Here is an 18,183-nt window from a genome sequence, read left to right as displayed (position 1 = left end):
TTTTAATGATTTAAATGTAGTTGTTCTCAGCTTTGCATGAAAATATCACAAATTTCTGATGTGATTTCAAAGTGGATTTTACTACAAATATTACTATATTCTGCTGAACTAAACAAAAACTGGTGCTAGATTGTTAAACAGTGTCTGACAAACACTCCTCATTGGAGAGGTTAAGCTGTGATGAGTGAGGCTCTAGAGAGGAAGTAATATTTCAACACACAGGTTTTTTCCAATCTCATCTTTCTTAGATGGTTTCTAAGTTCAGTTAAGTCCAATATCACTATCAGGACAATCCCTTCTTTTAAAACACAGCTTGTATGCACAAAAATGACAGTATGACCTCTTCAAAGTCTGATCTGTACTCACTTGAATTATACAAAGTAGTTTTGGCCTTAATAATGATGTTTCTCCCTTGTATGAATGAATACATCACAGCAGTGCTGTGTTTTATCTGTGGGATTTTCATATATTAATCCAATAAACAGGCACACTACCACCCAAGTTAAATGCATTTCATTAGCTCACCTGGCTCTGGAAAATCAGTTCGGCTCTCTTCGGCCTGTGGAGGCCCACAACCTGCTCGAGTGCACGCTCTGAGGTCGAAGCGGTAAAGGCTGTCCCCCTTTAATCCCTGAAGTGTCCAATGGTTGGTGTCAGCCCCGGTAATGTTGATCTCTTTGGAATCAATCACCTCGAGTGCAGTCTCATTAACTGTAGACGAAGAAGAAAGATGGTCAGGTCGGTTCACGTGCTGAGAGCGAGCCTACGATGTATCGATGCAGAAAAAGTCATCGCAGCTGGGTCGTGTGGGAGGTTAGCGTAACACGGCTATAATGAGGGTCAGCGGTCGAGGGAAGGAAGAGATGAAGAGATTTTATGCTGTCTCATGAAGGAAGTGAATATAGCAGATACATGTTGTGACAGGTAAGCTGAGGAGGAATACATTATGAGGAAAGAAGAGAGAAGATGAAAGAGGGAAATAAAGAGCTCAAGAGGAGGGGGGGGGGTGTAAACAAGTGGCAGGGCACGGATGAAAAGAGGAGGTGGAGAAGATGAGAAAAGAGAAAAGTAATAGGAAGTGGTAACCGAGCAGAGACTATGAAGGGATTTTTTTTAACTCTGCGTAAAAGGAAGAAAAAATTACAAAAACAAGTGATGGGAAGGAAGACAATGAGGGGGAAGAATGCATAAGGAAGCAGTAGAAGGAAACCAGAAGACCTACAATCACAAGTAGCACAACATATCACCAAATATGCATTATAGATCAAAGTACAGTATGTGTGCACTGCTGAAAGCAACACTTCTTTTGAAACCTCCCTCAGTGATGCCATTACTGTGCCAATACCGAACCACAGGTGAGAGCTGATGTGCCAAGCCCATTGTGCCACTTTGCAAAAACAATGTTTGGGGTTTTTTTGGGGGGGGGGGGTTGCAGCGGCAGTAGAGAGCACAGGATATTTTACGTTGCCGACAACAGATCACACAGTGCTGTCAGGAAACCAAAGGATACTGCACATACAGCGCAACATATATTGTTTATTCATAGGAACCAAATTTTCATTTAAGTGATATGGTGAATCAGTTCAACTAAAAAAAAAACAAAAAAAAACACACCTACAGATTGCAGTGTGTGGGAATAACTGTGTAAAGTCTTACATCTGATATGGGAAAAAAAAAGGCAGAAATAGAGGGACAGAGTGTATTGAAGAGCTGGCCAGACTCTGTGGGTGCTGTTGGAGGCGGCACAGGGCTGTCTCTGCCTTCACATTTTACACAAAAGACTTCAGAAATGTCAGCCAACGAGAGTGTAGGCTTTGAAAACAGAGAGTGTAATGAAAGCCCCTCACTCACTTGTCCATTCTTACTGTACTACAGCATAAAGGTGCTTTTTCTTTTTCTTTTGCAAAAAGAAAAGCTTCTGAGTGATAAATGCAAAAAAAAATAAATACAAATAAAATAGCACAAGAGGCACATAGAGCACTGGTTTAAATGCTTCTTTTGGGAGGAAACATGCAGGAGGATATGAGATAAGAAACACAGAGGAAAGTGTCAAGCCACGGGCTAAAGTATCTTGAAACAATTAGGCCGTTGCAGACTGGAGGAGGGTTCAGTGTCACACAGTGCCACCTACTGTCTGGGACGACGCCACACGAGATTAGAAGGGAAAAGGTGATGTGCAGATGATAGTGTATGCAACAATGTTTTTTAAATCGAAATTAAACCTCCATATGTGTAAATCGAAGCTGTAGTATCACATATCCACCCCCTCTACACCTCCTTCTCTCTTTAATAATCTTTTCCTCTCTTGCGTCCCCTTTACCGACGCTGCTGTTGAACGACTGTTTACACTTCGCCCACTGTAACACTACAGACAAAGTCCTGAGTTACAGCAGAGACAACTCTGTTATGATGGAAAACCTCATGTAGGTTCAAAGGTCTACAAAGTGTGGTGTGTTTACATACTGAGGTGGTACTGCAGGAGGTAACTGGTGAGGATGCCATTTGACTTTGGCGGCTGTGCCCATTCCAGCCTAACTGAATCTCTCTGGATGATGGAGGAAGTAAGGACGGTAACTTGCTCTGGAACTACACAAACAACAACAGTGGTAAGATAAGCACACATTTTTTTAAAAACTGGGATGAAAAACACACTGATCTAAAACCGATCTTGTCACAAGGATGCAATTCATTTTAAAGCTGAATTCATAGTTTGTACAGTTTTCAGCACGTGTGCATAAACGCCTGAAGCATGGGTTGTTTAGCGTGTGTGATCACAGTATCACCTCACCTCCCTCTGGTGTATTAAAGGTCACCGGATCACTCTTGGGTCCATTGCCCTTCTTGTTGAAAACATAAACAGTGAGTTTGTATTCAGAAAAAGGTTCGAGTCCTGGCACAATGACATGACTTCTGTTTCCAGAAAAGGACATGGAGTGACTCAAATCTAAAATCTTGTCGGGATTCAGGAGACTTCTTCTCCTCACCCAGTGAACCTGTGAGAGGGTGGAATATAAAACAACAAGAAGGACAGTAAGATAATGAAAGAGCTCCTTTACACACACATCTTTTTGTCACTCTTTTACTTTGCCACTGTGCATCCTTCAAACTTTCAACACAAGTACAGCATTAAAACTCATTAAATGATAAATTTGGGTATAATTTTTTAAAAAATGTTTAAAAATTATATCCAACCAAAAGTAAAACTCTCAAAATGTGCTGTCACGATGAGAGTACATGCAGAGATCTCATTTTAGAGTTTGTCCTCCAAATGACAAAAATCATTCCACCAGAAAAAGCGCGCTATTCAGAAAGCAGACATTGGAGGATTTTCAAATACCGAGAAAAACACGCTGCTGTTTGAAGTTCCTTTGCTGGAATTGAAAATGCAGAGATGTTTGAGAAGCTGACAACTTACATTATAACCACCCAGGCGACCTCGCACCGTGGCAGGCGGAACTGGGGTCCAGCTAACCCTCAGAACAGTGGTGTTGATCACCTCCACAGCAATGTCCCGTGGTGCCGCAGTAGGAACTAAAGACGGTGGGAGGAAGTTGAGAAACACAGAAAGTCTGTGAACAGCAGACCTTTATTCCGACTTTTTTCCCAACATATTGAAAATAAAATGTTTGTAGTTGCAGAAAGTTACAAAATACATCAACCTTGTTAGATTAATACAGTGTTTTAAGCTGAGGAATGGTGTTCTGTTGCTTGATGAATTGATGAGTCAAAACATTGGTGCTGGTATAAAAAGCCAAGAAAGTGCACAGAAAATATGCTGAGCTACATGCAAAATGAAGCAAATTAGCTACTGAAAGCAGGGGGAAAATCCACACCAGACACAAAATGGCACTGTAAATATTTTCTACTCTACGCGTTACTGTAACGACAGGAGCACGGCAGACACTGGAAAGTGAAGCAGCCCTCGTGCCTCAGTAGGCCTACAGCGCAAAGCGTGTCGTGATCTATCAAATCCCCAACAGCTTCTGAGACAGAAGTGGAAATTTGACATCCCTCTCCTCTACAAAGGTTATCTGCCACCTGCTAGCAGTGGTGTTTTTTTGTTTTTCCTTTTACAAAAGGAAGGAAAAGTCACTACTGCACCACCTGCACAGGGTTAAAACCTTGGGTAAGTGGAGGGGGGGAGAAAAAGAAAAGAACTTAACCTGACACATTTTCCCGCAGACAATGCCAAAAGACAACTGAGAACACGGTAAAGAATCATAACACGAGAAGTTCAGAGTTAAAAGAAAACCAACAGACAAATATGCCAGTTCAGCTTTGGGGTATGTTGTAATGAAGTCAGTTGCAGGTAATTATATCGTACGCTGAAATATATTAATACATACTACTCACCATCTTCCCCAGAGTAACCTGTAACAGGCTTAGGCTCTGGCCCCCAGCCGTAGCTGTTTCTGCTCAGGATTTTAATCTCGTAGGGGACAAAGGTGGGCGTGTTGTTCACGAGAAACACAGATCTGTTGACCATGTGCTCCGTGAAGCTATCTTCCACCCCGAGTTGGCGGTACTTCACTTTGTACTCAAAGCCTGGGCCGTTGCGCTCAACAGGTGACAGCGGCTACAATATGACAGTGCAGAGAAATTGTTACAATCCTATAACAACTTCTAGTGAAAATTCTTACAGATAACAAGTCTTTTAAATTTAAATGAATAAACAATTCTCATACCTCCCAACTGATTTCCATTTGATGAGGATGATGGCCTTGAATTTTGATGTTTTCTGGGTTCCTATCGGGTGCTTTGGAGACATGTGTGCATTTGTATAAATCATTTTTTGCAGAATAAAAAAGATGCCATTTTTAATACTAAAACTTGCATGCTTTGACATGTTACACATAACCAGAGAGACATTTTTAATAAATAGGAGCTGGTCTCACCAGCAGGGGGTGTTTTGTGTCGTTCAGTCGGCTCACTCGGGGGTCCGGGTCCAATGGCATTAACAGCATACACTCTGAACTGGTAGTTAAGGTTCCCGTATAGTTTTAGCTCAGCTGTTGCTTGGTTACCGGTGACTCTCTGTAGCTCCTTCCACCTTCCAGGCTCCCAGCGGTTCTCTTCATACTCCACTACAAATTCTGTGCTCACAAAGAGAGAGGACACACGCAGTTGTGACAATGACACTGATTATTAAAAGCATATATTAGGCTTTTATACTTTTGCTTAGATTATATCATATAGAGAGGTTATCTACACCGCCGATCAGTATCTATGAGTGCTGATTTACCCCTTCCTTGATAAATGAATAATTCAACATTATCTTATATGAGTGTTAAATGAGATTACCAATACCACTCATGCATTTCTAATTATGAACCTGGAGGCAGGGACCATTAGTGTAGTACAATGTGAGTAAGAAAAAAAGTACCAGGGAGAAAAGGATTTCTGGTGGTATTATGAATTCTCAGATAGACGATTCATATTAACCCCTTTTATCACCCTTTCTGTGCCACGAAACTTCTAGGATTAAGGGTTGTGCTACCTTCTCTAATTTGAATTTATTAAATTAAGAACTGACAGTGGTATTAACGCTAGGGCCAGAGCTGAAGGGGATAGTGAGAAGGCGCTTTACCACGCTGTCATTAACAGCGATCAGAAAGACAAATTGGCACATCACAGAAAGAGCTAAAAGCCTCCTGTCCATTGTATATTTTTGCGCTTCTGATTTTGTTATCTTCCTAAAGACTAATTATGTTCATTACTTTACAGTTTTCTTTCAATCCTATATTTTTGGTTATGATGTTCATTAGCATGCACTTAAATAAACTCTGTATAGATATGTAGTATATAGGTTTTTTTTACTGCTAATGTTTTGTGTGTCTTTTGAAAGCGCCCCCATGAGCCTGTGGGTGACTTTGTAAATAATCTGGGGGTTTTTTGTTTTGTTAAAAAAAAGGCGTTATGTTGTTCCTGATCAACAGGTGGTGATTATGTGCCAAAAAACCTAGAAATGATACAAAAAAAGAAAGAAAGGAAGAATGAAACTAGTAAAAATGGCTATAATGAAAGATTCTTCTAAGAAAAAATGCTGTCATCCTTGTTAAATATTAACACTTATTGATGAGTATCACGGGATTGAAAATGCTTTTTGTTCTAAAAGATTTATCTGATTTCAGTCACAAAAAACAGCCATTTTTTCCCCACTGTAACAACCATCACAGCTAAGAATATTAATAACACAACACTGATGAACCCATACAAATTCTTACCACCAAAAATAATTTCACCCTCCCTTTTGAAGCCTAAATGAGAGACAAGCTCCCCTGCTGGGATTCTCAGCGCTTTGCAGCTTTCTTCACTTGTTTAAGTGATCACAGCATCAACTAAATCTCTTTTTCACACGGGAAGCATGAAAACGCTCAGTGATTTGCAGTAAATCACTTGAAAGTTGCATCGAAAAAACAATTTCAGTTTTTAATAATAACCTGCAGACTTTTTTCCAACTGTGAAGCAGCTTTAGTCCGCATACTCGGGCTCTGGTCAGTGCATGCACGTACAGCACAGGTGTGCCTGAATGCTAATTTCAGTTGCTCCCTTGTCACAAGGGGTCGCAACATCGAATCGCCCTGGATGTTTTGATTTGGCAGAGCTCTACACTGGAGGTGTTCCTGACGCAATACCAAAGGGTTTTGTGTCTTCAGCTAGAATCAAACAAGTGACCTTTCTCTTACCAAGCAAAAGTGCAAACTACTACACTATGGAGGCACTACAGCTGTGTGCATGCATTTTATATGCTTTGTTTACTGATTATGCATTATACGATTCTTTTTCCCAGTGGCGAGGCTAAAGAACTGCAGAACTAGACAATGATATTGGACTCTCATCTGATGGTTGGGGTTGTGTTCTAACATTGCAGGGTCTTTACTTTAGAGCATGAAGTGCCTTGAGGTGACTCTTATTGTGAATTGGTGCTATGTAAATGAATAGTATTGAACTGAATTGAATACTCTGTTCAGTTAGGGTGTGTCTTACATGTAAAAGTAACTAATAAATGAAAAGTATTCAGTCACGTTCCATTTTTTTGTTATCCTATCTTTATTAACAAGTATTTACAACAATACACAAAAACCTTCTTCCAGGCTTTCTGCTTTTTGCCCATTAACTTTTACCTGTTACGGTGCTGTTATGATCGCTTCCAGGTATCCAAGACAAAACAACATTCCTTGGACTGTCAAGTTCGGACAGGTCTAACTTTATCGGAGCATCAGGAACATCTGCCGTGCAGAACAAAAGAGCCGTCAACCGTCAACGTGATAACTAAAACATCTAGAGAATCTCAAATGTGTTAATGAACAAATACCAGAATATTTATTTAACTGTTTGAAGCCAAATCATTTCCAAAAATGTGCGATAAATATTTAACCATACATAATTCATCTTACCCCGTACAGTGAGTACTGCAGTGGCAGAGTCCTCATCTAGGCTTGTTCTAGCAGTGCATGTATATGTTCCCTGATCACTCAGGTTTACATTCATGATCTCCAGCATGGCACCTTTCACAGAGTATCTGAACATAAGTGAAGATTTGTCAGAGTAAGTAATTTCAATCCACCTCTCAAGCAGAGGCCCCTCCACCAAAGCTGCATAATAAAAGAGAATTTAAAGCCATGCATAATTTAGTCATGCTAGCCTCTTATTATCCAGTAAGTGCACTGGTTGATGCTACAGCCTAACTTTCTAATGTCTGTAACTAAAACCATAGCATGTTAAACGATAAATAGAGATGAGCAGACAATATGTCAGCAAAATGCATCCTCCGATCAAGATACACATAAAAGTTTATATTGATGAATTTATTATTCTACTCAGTAAGAGCATCAGCATAAAAGCACCATCAAAGCAAAACCAGTTACCTGGAATTTTTCTCAGAGGAAAGTGGGATCTCCTTGTTTTCCTTTCTCCACACCAGCTCAAACGTGTCCTGCAGACTTGCATCATATTCAGTCTTGCACATCAATTTGGCCAACTTCCCACTGTCAACCTGCGTGTTCTGAGGTGGACCTACAATTTTTGTAGCGTCTAAAGATAACACAAAAACCAGGGGGGAAAAACACAAGTGAAATAATCCTCACAAGCCCAGCTTGATTTAAATAGCAATGTGAGTCTCTGAAATTGAGCCAAATCATTGATTTCATAAATGACTGTTTATGGCTGGAACTTCCTTCAACATACATTCAACATATATATATGAGAGAGACTGCCTAGCTTTATTAAACTACTTAAAGCACAGAATATTCAAAAGAAATACATTCCTTCTTTTCTTCTTTTTACCTTTGTGCGCAGCGACTACGAATATCCCTGCCTACAAAAAGCAGTAATTATGTTGCTGAGATACCTTTCACATCCAGCACAGCAGTGACAGCCGACGAGCCCTCCATGTTACTCGCAACGCAGATGTATTTCCCGCTGTCACCTTTTTCCGCGTTAATGATTTTCAATGATTGTCCGCTCTCAAAAGCAAGGAAACCTTCCCCCTCGATGGCTTTTTCATCTTTGGTCCTAGGAGAGAAAGTTTTCAACTTTACTTGGTGCTTCCACACAACTTATCCAACACCTCAAATGCAAATCAAAAGGTGCCGATTTGCTGCAAGTTCAGAGTTTGAAAGCGTCTGGTGTTTTCACTTTTGCGACTTTAAAGAATGTCATATATTATTCCGTGTTTTATTTTTAAGGGCTTGAAAAATAGGAGGCAACTAGATCCTATCATGTGACCTATTGAGGTCACCTGAGACAAGGTGTGAGTGGGGGTTGAAGTATTCAAAGGACTGCGTTGTAGGTGGCTGATGTAGGTCAACGATGGTCATTCACAGCAGACAAAGATGGCCTCCTTTACTCCTTTTTCAAACCATCTTGATGCAAAAATGAGAACTTTGCCATCCTCAAAATATTTTTTGTCCTTTAGGTGTAAATGTACAGGTGAGTCTCATCCTGTGGAGGTGGCTCTTCTATGTTGTTTGTGGAGTGGCTGTTTGATTTCTCCAGTGTAGAGCTCCAAGCACTCCTTTATCCTTGGGATGAAGAAGTTTTTCAAGCTCCCAAGACCACCACTAAACTTTAACAGATGGGCTACACAGTTTACTTAATTAAAGCAACACACAGGGTTGCTGATTAGAAATGAAGCGCAGGTTTTCTACAATGACAAGTTCTATCTTAATATTTGGCATTTGTGGCATCGTCTGTGTCTTGCCTCGGACTGTCTGTTTCTCTTTTGAGCAGCAGTGATAGTAAATGGGATTCATGTTGCCCAATTTCAAGGAACAGAAGATGATTATCTCATTAACCAGACATAAGTGTCAACATCACAGCGTGTCATACAGACACCTGAAGCAGTGTGGGAGTGATAGCATGACTCACTGCTGTGATAGTGCTCTCGGGTTCATTCTTTAGACTGCTTCTCTTTACACTCTTCCACATTAATATGTAAAAGTGGCTATTTCTTATATTTTAAAAGGCAGGCAAGTGTAAATTACTAATGACGCTTTTAACTTGCTTGCTTGTCTTACTTGTTAAGACAAACCCAGCTCTACTTACCAAGAGATGCTGGATGGTGGAGAGCTGAAAACACTGCAGTTCATGGTGATTTCCTTTCCTACTACTGCAGCATACTCCTGGTTGTTCTCTGTCAGTATAAGCGGAGCCATATCTAAAAGCAAGAGGAAGGAGCTGACTCAAATGCGACTGTAGAGACAAAACTATTTGCCTGTTAAACAATACTTTAATGGACACAAACTAAACGGACGTGATCTTCATCATCAGTAAATTTAGTTCCATCTTTCGAATGACTTTTCTAATTTTCACATATTCGTGATTGATAATTGATCATGAAAGTAATTTGCACATATAAGATCACCGCATTTTGGTCATTTGACGCAGCTAAGATAATAGCTAAAAGGAACAAAATGCTGTTGGTGTCCTGCGGTCTTGAAACCAGATGTGAAGATAGAGACACAAGGCAGGTCCACTCTAACACATATGCTGTTTTATCATTGTTTTTGATGTTGTATCAGACCAAAACTTACAAAGATCATTCAGTGAGTCCGGGAACTAGCAACTGAAAATTGTAGAAAACTAGATCAGATCCCTAAACCCTAACCAAGGAAGGTAAAAAAAAAAAAGGCAGATTAGCTTGGGTAAAAGACCGAAACACGTGTGAAGTTGAGGCACACAACGATGTGTTTCGCTGGTAAAGTTTCTGGGCTGCCTTTCCTCATAACAGCCATCCCTCAAGATTTTCTCCATTTGAAGCAAAGCATTATCAGGGATTCTAACACGTAGTCCTTTTACTGAATAAGTATAATAAGTATTAGAATAATCTTAATTTATTTTATGTATTTATTTGGCTGAAATCTACAAATTCCTCCTAAAGTGTTGCTAAATTTTTCACACTGGTCCTTTAATGTCTCCTGGTGACTCATGCCTTAGAAGTAATATTAACAACTAACATTAACCAAGTGTTAAAATGTAGTAAATTACTTACTCAACCTTAAAAACTGGATAATCTAAGAAAGGAGTTTTTATTCAAGGCTGTCCAACCTAAGCAATTCTTGCTGCTAAGACTGGCACAGACCAGTAGTTGCTTTTTCCTCCAGGTATCTTTGAAGAACTTTTTAAAATGATCATTTGAAAACTACATTTGTATTTACTGGGGTTATCTTTGTGTAATATTAAAATGTGCTTAATGATCTAAATCATTTAAGCATAACAAATACTCAAATAACTAAGAAATCAGTTACACTGCAGTTAGTCAATACGCTGAACCCTGAAATTGCTCCTGATGATCAGGCTACGCTTGCATTAGAGCTCCTTGCCACCACTGTGTGAATGAGAGGAAAGAAAGAAAAGAGGTGCTTTGGATAAAGGCTCCATTATCATTTCTAAAGAATACTACAGCAAATGGAAGTCCACTCAGACTTCAGCTGAAAGAAAACTCTACATTCACCCTAATAGGCAAATAATGATTAGATGTGGATCTTAGATGTACAATGATAAGATACTGGAGAAAATCTCAGGGCTATGAAGCAGTGGGTGTAAGTGTTTCTTCTTATGAATCATACCAGGAAAACAATCTCTATCAGCAAAAATAATGAGACTGGCTAAAGAAAACTGGCTTCCAGTACAGTTCCTTATAGCATATTATTATAAGATGTTATATTATGAGCTACTTTTTAGGTAAAGCACTACAACACAGAACTTACTCATGATCACGATGTTAACGTTGGCTAGAATATTTCCGTGTCTGTTGGAGGCTTCACACTGGTAGACGCCACTGTCCTCTGCTTTGGCATTGAAAAGTATCACAGTGTCATCAAACACTTGCATCCTCTTATCTGGGTCATCTGACAGCAACACAGACATAAATAAATTACCAATTTTATCATCATAAAAGCAACTCAATATATCAACATGTTCTTTTCAGGATAGCACCAGCATCAGTGTTGGATAATTCTGTAAAAAATCTAGATGTTTTGAATACAACTTAAATATATAAGAGTCAGATAGCAGCTTCTCTTTAATATAACCTTTTAAAAACCCACGTAATTATGTGTATATTGCCACATTGCCACAACACATTTCCTTTTGAGAAATTTAATAATATTCAAAACAAATGATTCCTACTCAGACACTGTACAAGAGAAGGCACCAACTACTTTTAATTAGCGCATGCTTCTGTTCAGCATACCTTGCCTTTCAACTTCTGAAGGAGAAAAATAAAATCTGTTATCTCATCATTTCAAACACTAAGCAGACTGTTGCCTGTCACATTACTCCAGCTTGACGTCAGGGATAGCTGCTCATTGCACTGCCCTCCTGCCCGGAGGCGCAATATGAATTAAACCACATCAACAATTATTCTCACTCACCTCTGAACATTACTCCATTCCTCCTCCACGTTATTGCTGGTTGTGGTTTTCCACTGACGGAGCACTTGATGTGCACATCAGACCCAATCACAGTGAGCTGGCTCTGAGGAGGCTCTGTCAGCCACTTTGGTGGCTCTGGGAGATGTTAAGAGGAGTCATGATGATTTCAGATAAAACAAACAGCCATCCACGTGTCAAGAGCTTTCTCTTTGATGCAAATAAACAAATGTTCCCACAAATAGAAGCGTAATTAGCTCCTGATGTTGACTAACCTTCCACTATTACATCAAAGTAGTGGACAACCTTCCCAGCAGAGTTCTCAGCTGTGCACATGTACTTCCCCTCATCACTCTCTTCCACTGCTGATAAGCTCAACAGCTTGTTGTAGTTGTTAAATTTTACCCGAGGACTCATGACTTCTCCCATTTTTATCCACTTCACAAATGGTGTAGGGCTAGATTGTGAGACAATAGCATGTTAACACCATAATGAACAAAACGGTTATTTATATATGGTGACAACATGACTGCAGAAGCGATGATACAGAATGTGCACTTACAATCCCTCGGGTATACATTCGAGCTGTAGATCCTCTCCCTTCAACAACACCTTCTCAGTCTGAACACCAGAGGGCAGCAAAAGGCTGGGTATTCTCACTGGGGGGGCCACAGCTGCATCGAAAGCAGACAATATCATTTCTTGCTCTGATGTATAATTTTATCCACTTATTTTCTAAACTGCACACACGCTTTATTGTCAATTTCTAGTGGCTGTTCAGATAATATGAAAGAAAGCTTTGATGTGTGGTTATCACTCACGAGTGTGGCTGCTCTCTGAAGAGTCATTGGCAGGTTTTACTGGAACATAAAAAAACATAATAAAATACAGGAGCAATTTTACTGGAAGTAAGAGTGTTGGCTTGTTTTCACCAACAAAAGTTACACAATCAGCAATATCAGTCATCAGTCTGAGTCATAACAAAAACTTCCTTCAGCATTAACATGACAAGGCAAGCCCCGCTTCATTACAAGATCAAAAGTTGCTTTGAAGAAGTCGTAGTGATTTGGTCATCTTCGATTGTGTGATAAGATGAGATGTACCACACGTAACATTTTTGCAGGTCTGATATTGACAAAATGCTAAACAAGTGAGCTACAGTGCAGTTTCCAAGCCAGAGAGATTTTGTCATAAACCTACAGCGTTTGACCACGACAGCCATGGCGTTTTTCTGGACAATTGTGCGTATCCTGTTGAAGGCAGCAAAGCAACCGTAATCCTGGCGACTGTCACTCTTTAAGGCATTAGAGAAGTACAGGTTGCCATCAGTTCCCATGGAAACCCTCTCATTCTGCTCAATGTGCTGGAGATCTGGAAAACAACATAGTTGTATAAATAATGTGAAATCACTGTTACAACAATTGTAACTCTTCATAGCATGTGCCTAGGAAATTCATGTTGGCTGATAAGAAGGCGCCAATTGGACAGAAACTTTTAAAGGGTGCATCAGAGGGACTTTTTTTAGATGATAACACGTCAAATCAGCCATGCCTGAAAATTAACTGCAGTGTGGCCTAATATCTTATATGGAAGTTATTCTCTAAAGAGTGTTCTTGCAAAGACCTGGTGAACTCATAAGTGCACTGCAACAGAATATAAGGTATATATAGCCAGTATTTCAATAATGGATCGGTGACACGCACAACTGTGGACGCAAAGCAGACACAGAGATGTCACCAGATGGACAACATCTGTTTAGTTTTTTAAGCTTAATGGCAGCCTTTCGATTCCACATTGCATCTTGTATCAAGAAACTAATAAAAAAAAAACAGATTGAAACATAATATAAAACAACAGCTCTGCACAAGTGTTTTCATTCATTCTGCCCTATGGCTTTGGATCTATCCTTCTGAGCAGCTGAAAGCCTCTTAACTTTTTCTTCCTGACATCAGTCAGGTTTGTTGGAGGAGGTTGAGGATCTTCAGTGAAGTACTTCAGACACAACTGAGGTGACCTTATACACAGTGAATCACTTTCTCTGGCGGTGGTGGAGGGAAAAGAACCCCGATGTGCAATAAACACTTGGACCTCAAGTGTGTACCTTTACCTGAACTGTCTTTACTGTCACTGCTAACTTTGCTGATAGCCGGAGGATACAATGTGTCACCAGCCACATTCATCTGTGGGGATTTTCTGGTGCAGTCAGATAGAGATTCACACTATCTAAAACTACCCCAGCTTTGAGCGCTCCACAGTGCAAGTCCAATAACAAACTCAGGAACAGCGAAGGCATGGCTTAAACTAAGTACTTTTTGTTACGTCAAACACCTTCCGAACTACTAGATGCAACATGTCAATCATAGACAGTAATAGACTGCAGTAGTCATTTGACCACACTGACAATTATGCTGTAATTGACCGGATATGTGGAAAATTAGGAAGCCAGGAATCTTTATATTATGTGGTTGGCACATTTATGCCCCAAGTGTGCAAAGCAGATCAAAGCATGTGGTTAAGCTCTTCCTGAGACACTACTCCTTTTTCCTGAATTTCTGGGTGCCTATTTGAACAATTTCAATAGCACTCATTAGAACATATGACCAACTTTACTAAAAAGTGGGGCTTTATCATGTAAAAATACAATAGTTAGTGTGCCTTTTTCCTTTTTCATCTACAAACCATTGAGGAAAAATTAAAACACTAGCTTGAGTGTTGCTGTGATCTTTTAAGCAGTGCTTTTAAAGCATTTCCTGGAAAAATGTTCATCGATAGACTATCATTAGGCAGGTCAGCCTACTGATGAAGCACTGCTGCAATAATAATCCAGTTCAGTATGAGAGAAATTGTAGATTTAGACATCTAGTTTATGCACTCAGCTGGCACCCCAATGTTGAGGAGCTACCATTATGACTGAATGCCTCAATATCACAATCCTGCCTAGACGCAGTGATACTGTAGTGATGTGGACCTTTGGTTGGTCTTGCATAGCCAGCTCCACCCGGTGAAGGAGAGCTATGACTGGACTGAAGGACAGCTGAACAGTCACCCCTCTCCAATCTTACACTCCTGTTTGTGGAGACCCTGGTGATCAATACAGCTCCAAGTTCCTGTGGAGAAGCTGGGGCTGTATTTATTACTGCATTAAATACAGCATCTGGTTCGCCACAAACATGAGTGCGAGCCTGGAGTGGGGTAATAATCGTTCAGCTGTCCCCCAGTCACTTTTAGAAAAACTGCTTTGAAGCAGTAATAAGAGTTGTTTTTTCTTTTTAACAAATTAATAAACTGGAATACGCAATATATAAATCACAAAAATGATAAACCGCCTCATGGCTTACCAACAGTCATCCAGTAGATAAGACGTGGGGCCACACCTTCTGGTGGGTTGCATTTCAGGGTGATTGGTTCTCCCTCAGTAACAACAATGGGACTGAGGGTTTCCTTTGGAAACTTAGGGATACCTAGTTGAAAAGCAAATGTTCAACAACATGAAAAACAAAACAGTGATGACATTGAAATGCAAAATTCTGGGTTTTGATCTTTTTTATCTAAAGATTACTTACTGAAAGCTTTAATCTCGATCTCATTTGTCATAGCAGTTCCCAACTTGTTCGATGCGTAGCATCTGTATTTTCCCTCGAACTTGGACATGTCCTCACTGTGAAGCACAAGTAAGCCCTTTGTCTGGTTTGCTCTGATTGTTTGGAAGTTTGGGGGGACAAATGCTTGGCCATCCTTTTCCCATCTGTACCTGTTAGAGCAAAATACGATTCACATCCATGCAACTGATCAAGGCTTCAATGTTTGGCTTGTTTGTTTGTTTCAACTCATGTCACTTGACAGCACTTACTCTGGTGGTGGATTGCCCCGGGCTTTACACTTGACAGTAATGGCCGTGTCAAAATGAAGTACAATTATGGGACCTGATGTATACGTTATTATGGTCGGAGGCTGTTCCACTATGAAATAAAGCCACATACAAAAATCGTTACTGAACGGTGACAACTAAAGTTGTTGAAGTAAATAAGATATAATACACACAAGTGTATGCCAGCCATACTGCACAAATAAAGCCTTGAACGGTCAAACACAATGATAATAATAATAATAATAATAATAATAATAATAAACACAAACTTACTCTTACTCAGTTTATGTCAATTAGCTTTAAAAAGCCTTAAAAATGAGTGTTGATTCTGTGGATCTTACGGTATTCACATGAAGCAGAGCACAGGCATTCCATGTGAATTTAACTGTGTTAAATGACTCTTCATATTTCAGCACAGCACAAGTAAGAACTAGTAAGCACTTGTGTCATGACACTCATACCTTCTAGAGGGATATTAAGGCCTGAGGCCATGGTGGTCAAGGCCAAAAGCAGACGAAGCGACAGGCTCCCTGCCAAAGTCATCACCCTCCACTGGAGACAACAGAGATCAGGAGAATGTGTTGGTCAACTGCTGTCACTTGTAATTTGGAAGGCAAAGAGGACCTGTAAGAGTCAGAAAACAGAAGTCCTACGCTCAGTAATTCAACCATAAAAGCCCTACAAAGAGTTTTCAATGACCTTCTTCTAATCGCTGACTCTGGGCGCTTAGTTCTATTGGATTTGACTTCAGCCTTTGACACGGTTGACCATGATATCCTTTTGGCAAGGTTGGAACAAGTAGTAGGCCTTAAAGGAAATGTTCTATCATGGTTTAAATCATATTTCTTTGAGAGGTCGTTCTCTGTCATGATGAGAAAATATTCCTCTTCTTCTGCCCTTTTTCGCTGTGGTGTGCCCCAGGGCTCGGCATTGGGTCCTGTGTTGTTTTCTCTGTACATGCTGCCCTTGGGCTCCATTTTTGAAAAACATAATGTCTCTTTTCACTGCTAAGCTGATGATATTCAAATCTACCTCCACCTGACTGGGGATGTTTCATCTTCACTACATCCTCTGTTTGATTGTCTGAGGGATGTCAAAGACTGGTTATCGCGTAACTTTCTTACTTTAAATGATAGAAATATGCCTCTGGGACAACTGACTGGCACACTCGGGCCTGTTGCTAACCACCTCACTGATGCTGCTAGGAATCGTGGCGTTTTCATGGATAGTTCCTTCAAACTAGATAAACAGGTTTCTACTGTGGTAAAAACCAGCTTTCACCAACTACGCCTAATTTCTAAGGCTAAACCTTATATACCACGCAAAGATCTGGAGAAACTCATTCATGCTTTCATCACTTCAAGACTGGATTATTGTAATTCTCTCTACGTGGGCCTACAATCTTCTCTTCTTCAGCGATTGCAGCTGGTCCAAAATGCTGCAGCACGTCTCTTGACCGGCACTAGAAAGTATGATCCTATCACCCCTGTTCTGGACAACGTACATTGGCTCCCTATTAAATATCGAATTGATTTTTAAAATGTTATTGTTTACTTATAAAATCCTAAACAATATGGCACCTGTCTACCTAGCTTATCTCCTCTGTCTGTATAGCCCTCAGAGAGCACTAAGATCGGGCCAACTGCTCTTAGTGCAACCTGGTCTTGGCTGAAGACCAGAGGAGACCGTGCCTTTGCCGTTGCCACACCCAGGTTATGGAATACTCTTAAACTCTTCATATTCGCGCATCAGATTCCATTCAGTCTTTTAAATCACGTCTAAAAACTATTTGTTTAACCTGGCATTCAAGGCTAATTAGGGTAATTTACATCTGGCTTTGCATTTAGATTATGTAATTATTTTATATTTTATTTATATCTGTAATTTCTATTTTATATTGTGATTTTTATCTGTATCATGATTTTACTGGAAAGCACTTTGGTGTACTTCGGTCTTTAAAATGTGCTATATAAATAAATTTTGATTGATTGATAAAGCACAGACAGGCTCATTTCTGAAAGTCATCAAAGGTGTTGTTGAAAACACATAATGCAATAATAATCCCAGTTAAAAATATATTAAATGTTCTTCCTTAGTTTGTTATTTTAAATATGCTGAATGATTTCTGAACAGGCTCCATGATAAATATCAATGGATTACAAAACAAAGCAAACTTAATATTCTGAAAACGGTCAGTTTAAAGAAGCTGTGACTGCTTGATGCAAGATATCCTATTGAAGACAACAGCCATTTCATGTCCTTCATTGTTGTGAAGTTGTGGCAGAGCACTTGTTTTGTGATTACCCTTTGAACTGTAAAGCCTGGCTGGTGGCATCGCATGACATGCTTACAGTAAACCCGACTGGCACAAAAGCTAAGCTGCTGTCTGCAACGATCGCTAGATCCAAGATGGCAGTTTATAAATTGGTCTAAGCCCGTCAC

The 18,183-nt window shown here is 40.0% G+C and overlaps 1 protein-coding gene across 3 annotated transcripts in view; it reads right to left on the bottom strand.

Moving 5' to 3' along the window:
- Window positions 1–18,183, bottom strand: part of chl1a (cell adhesion molecule L1-like a) — a 48,254-nt gene that overhangs the window by 14,285 nt on the left and 15,786 nt on the right. For all 3 annotated transcript variants that reach the window (XM_085443105.1, XM_085443106.1, XM_085443107.1), the window contains exons 2-23: window positions 16,203–16,365; window positions 15,724–15,832; window positions 15,437–15,624; window positions 15,212–15,334; window positions 13,074–13,244; window positions 12,695–12,733; window positions 12,436–12,547; window positions 12,149–12,330; window positions 11,877–12,011; window positions 11,211–11,351; window positions 9,547–9,658; window positions 8,351–8,514; window positions 7,869–8,034; window positions 7,398–7,522; window positions 7,125–7,229; window positions 4,896–5,093; window positions 4,686–4,756; window positions 4,354–4,576; window positions 3,416–3,531; window positions 2,789–2,993; window positions 2,464–2,586; window positions 526–711 (exon numbers count right to left, since the gene is read on the bottom strand). In XM_085443105.1, coding sequence (XP_085299231.1) covers window positions 526–711; window positions 2,464–2,586; window positions 2,789–2,993; window positions 3,416–3,531; window positions 4,354–4,576; window positions 4,686–4,756; window positions 4,896–5,093; window positions 7,125–7,229; window positions 7,398–7,522; window positions 7,869–8,034; window positions 8,351–8,514; window positions 9,547–9,658; window positions 11,211–11,351; window positions 11,877–12,011; window positions 12,149–12,330; window positions 12,436–12,547; window positions 12,695–12,733; window positions 13,074–13,244; window positions 15,212–15,334; window positions 15,437–15,624; window positions 15,724–15,832; window positions 16,203–16,284 — 3,076 coding nt within the window. In that variant the 5' untranslated portion in view covers window positions 16,285–16,365. The remainder of the gene's footprint in view (window positions 1–525; window positions 712–2,463; window positions 2,587–2,788; window positions 2,994–3,415; window positions 3,532–4,353; window positions 4,577–4,685; window positions 4,757–4,895; window positions 5,094–7,124; window positions 7,230–7,397; window positions 7,523–7,868; window positions 8,035–8,350; window positions 8,515–9,546; window positions 9,659–11,210; window positions 11,352–11,876; window positions 12,012–12,148; window positions 12,331–12,435; window positions 12,548–12,694; window positions 12,734–13,073; window positions 13,245–15,211; window positions 15,335–15,436; window positions 15,625–15,723; window positions 15,833–16,202; window positions 16,366–18,183) is intronic.

Source organism: Copadichromis virginalis, linkage group LG20 (genome assembly GCF_057382275.1).
Source record: "Copadichromis virginalis isolate Kocher_CV1m ecotype Utaka linkage group LG20, C_Virginalis_male_GT1.1, whole genome shotgun sequence".
NCBI lineage: Eukaryota > Metazoa > Chordata > Actinopteri > Cichliformes > Cichlidae > Copadichromis > Copadichromis virginalis.
Note: the sequence above shows the minus strand (reverse complement) of the source record. Positions and strands in the feature narration are given on the sequence as shown.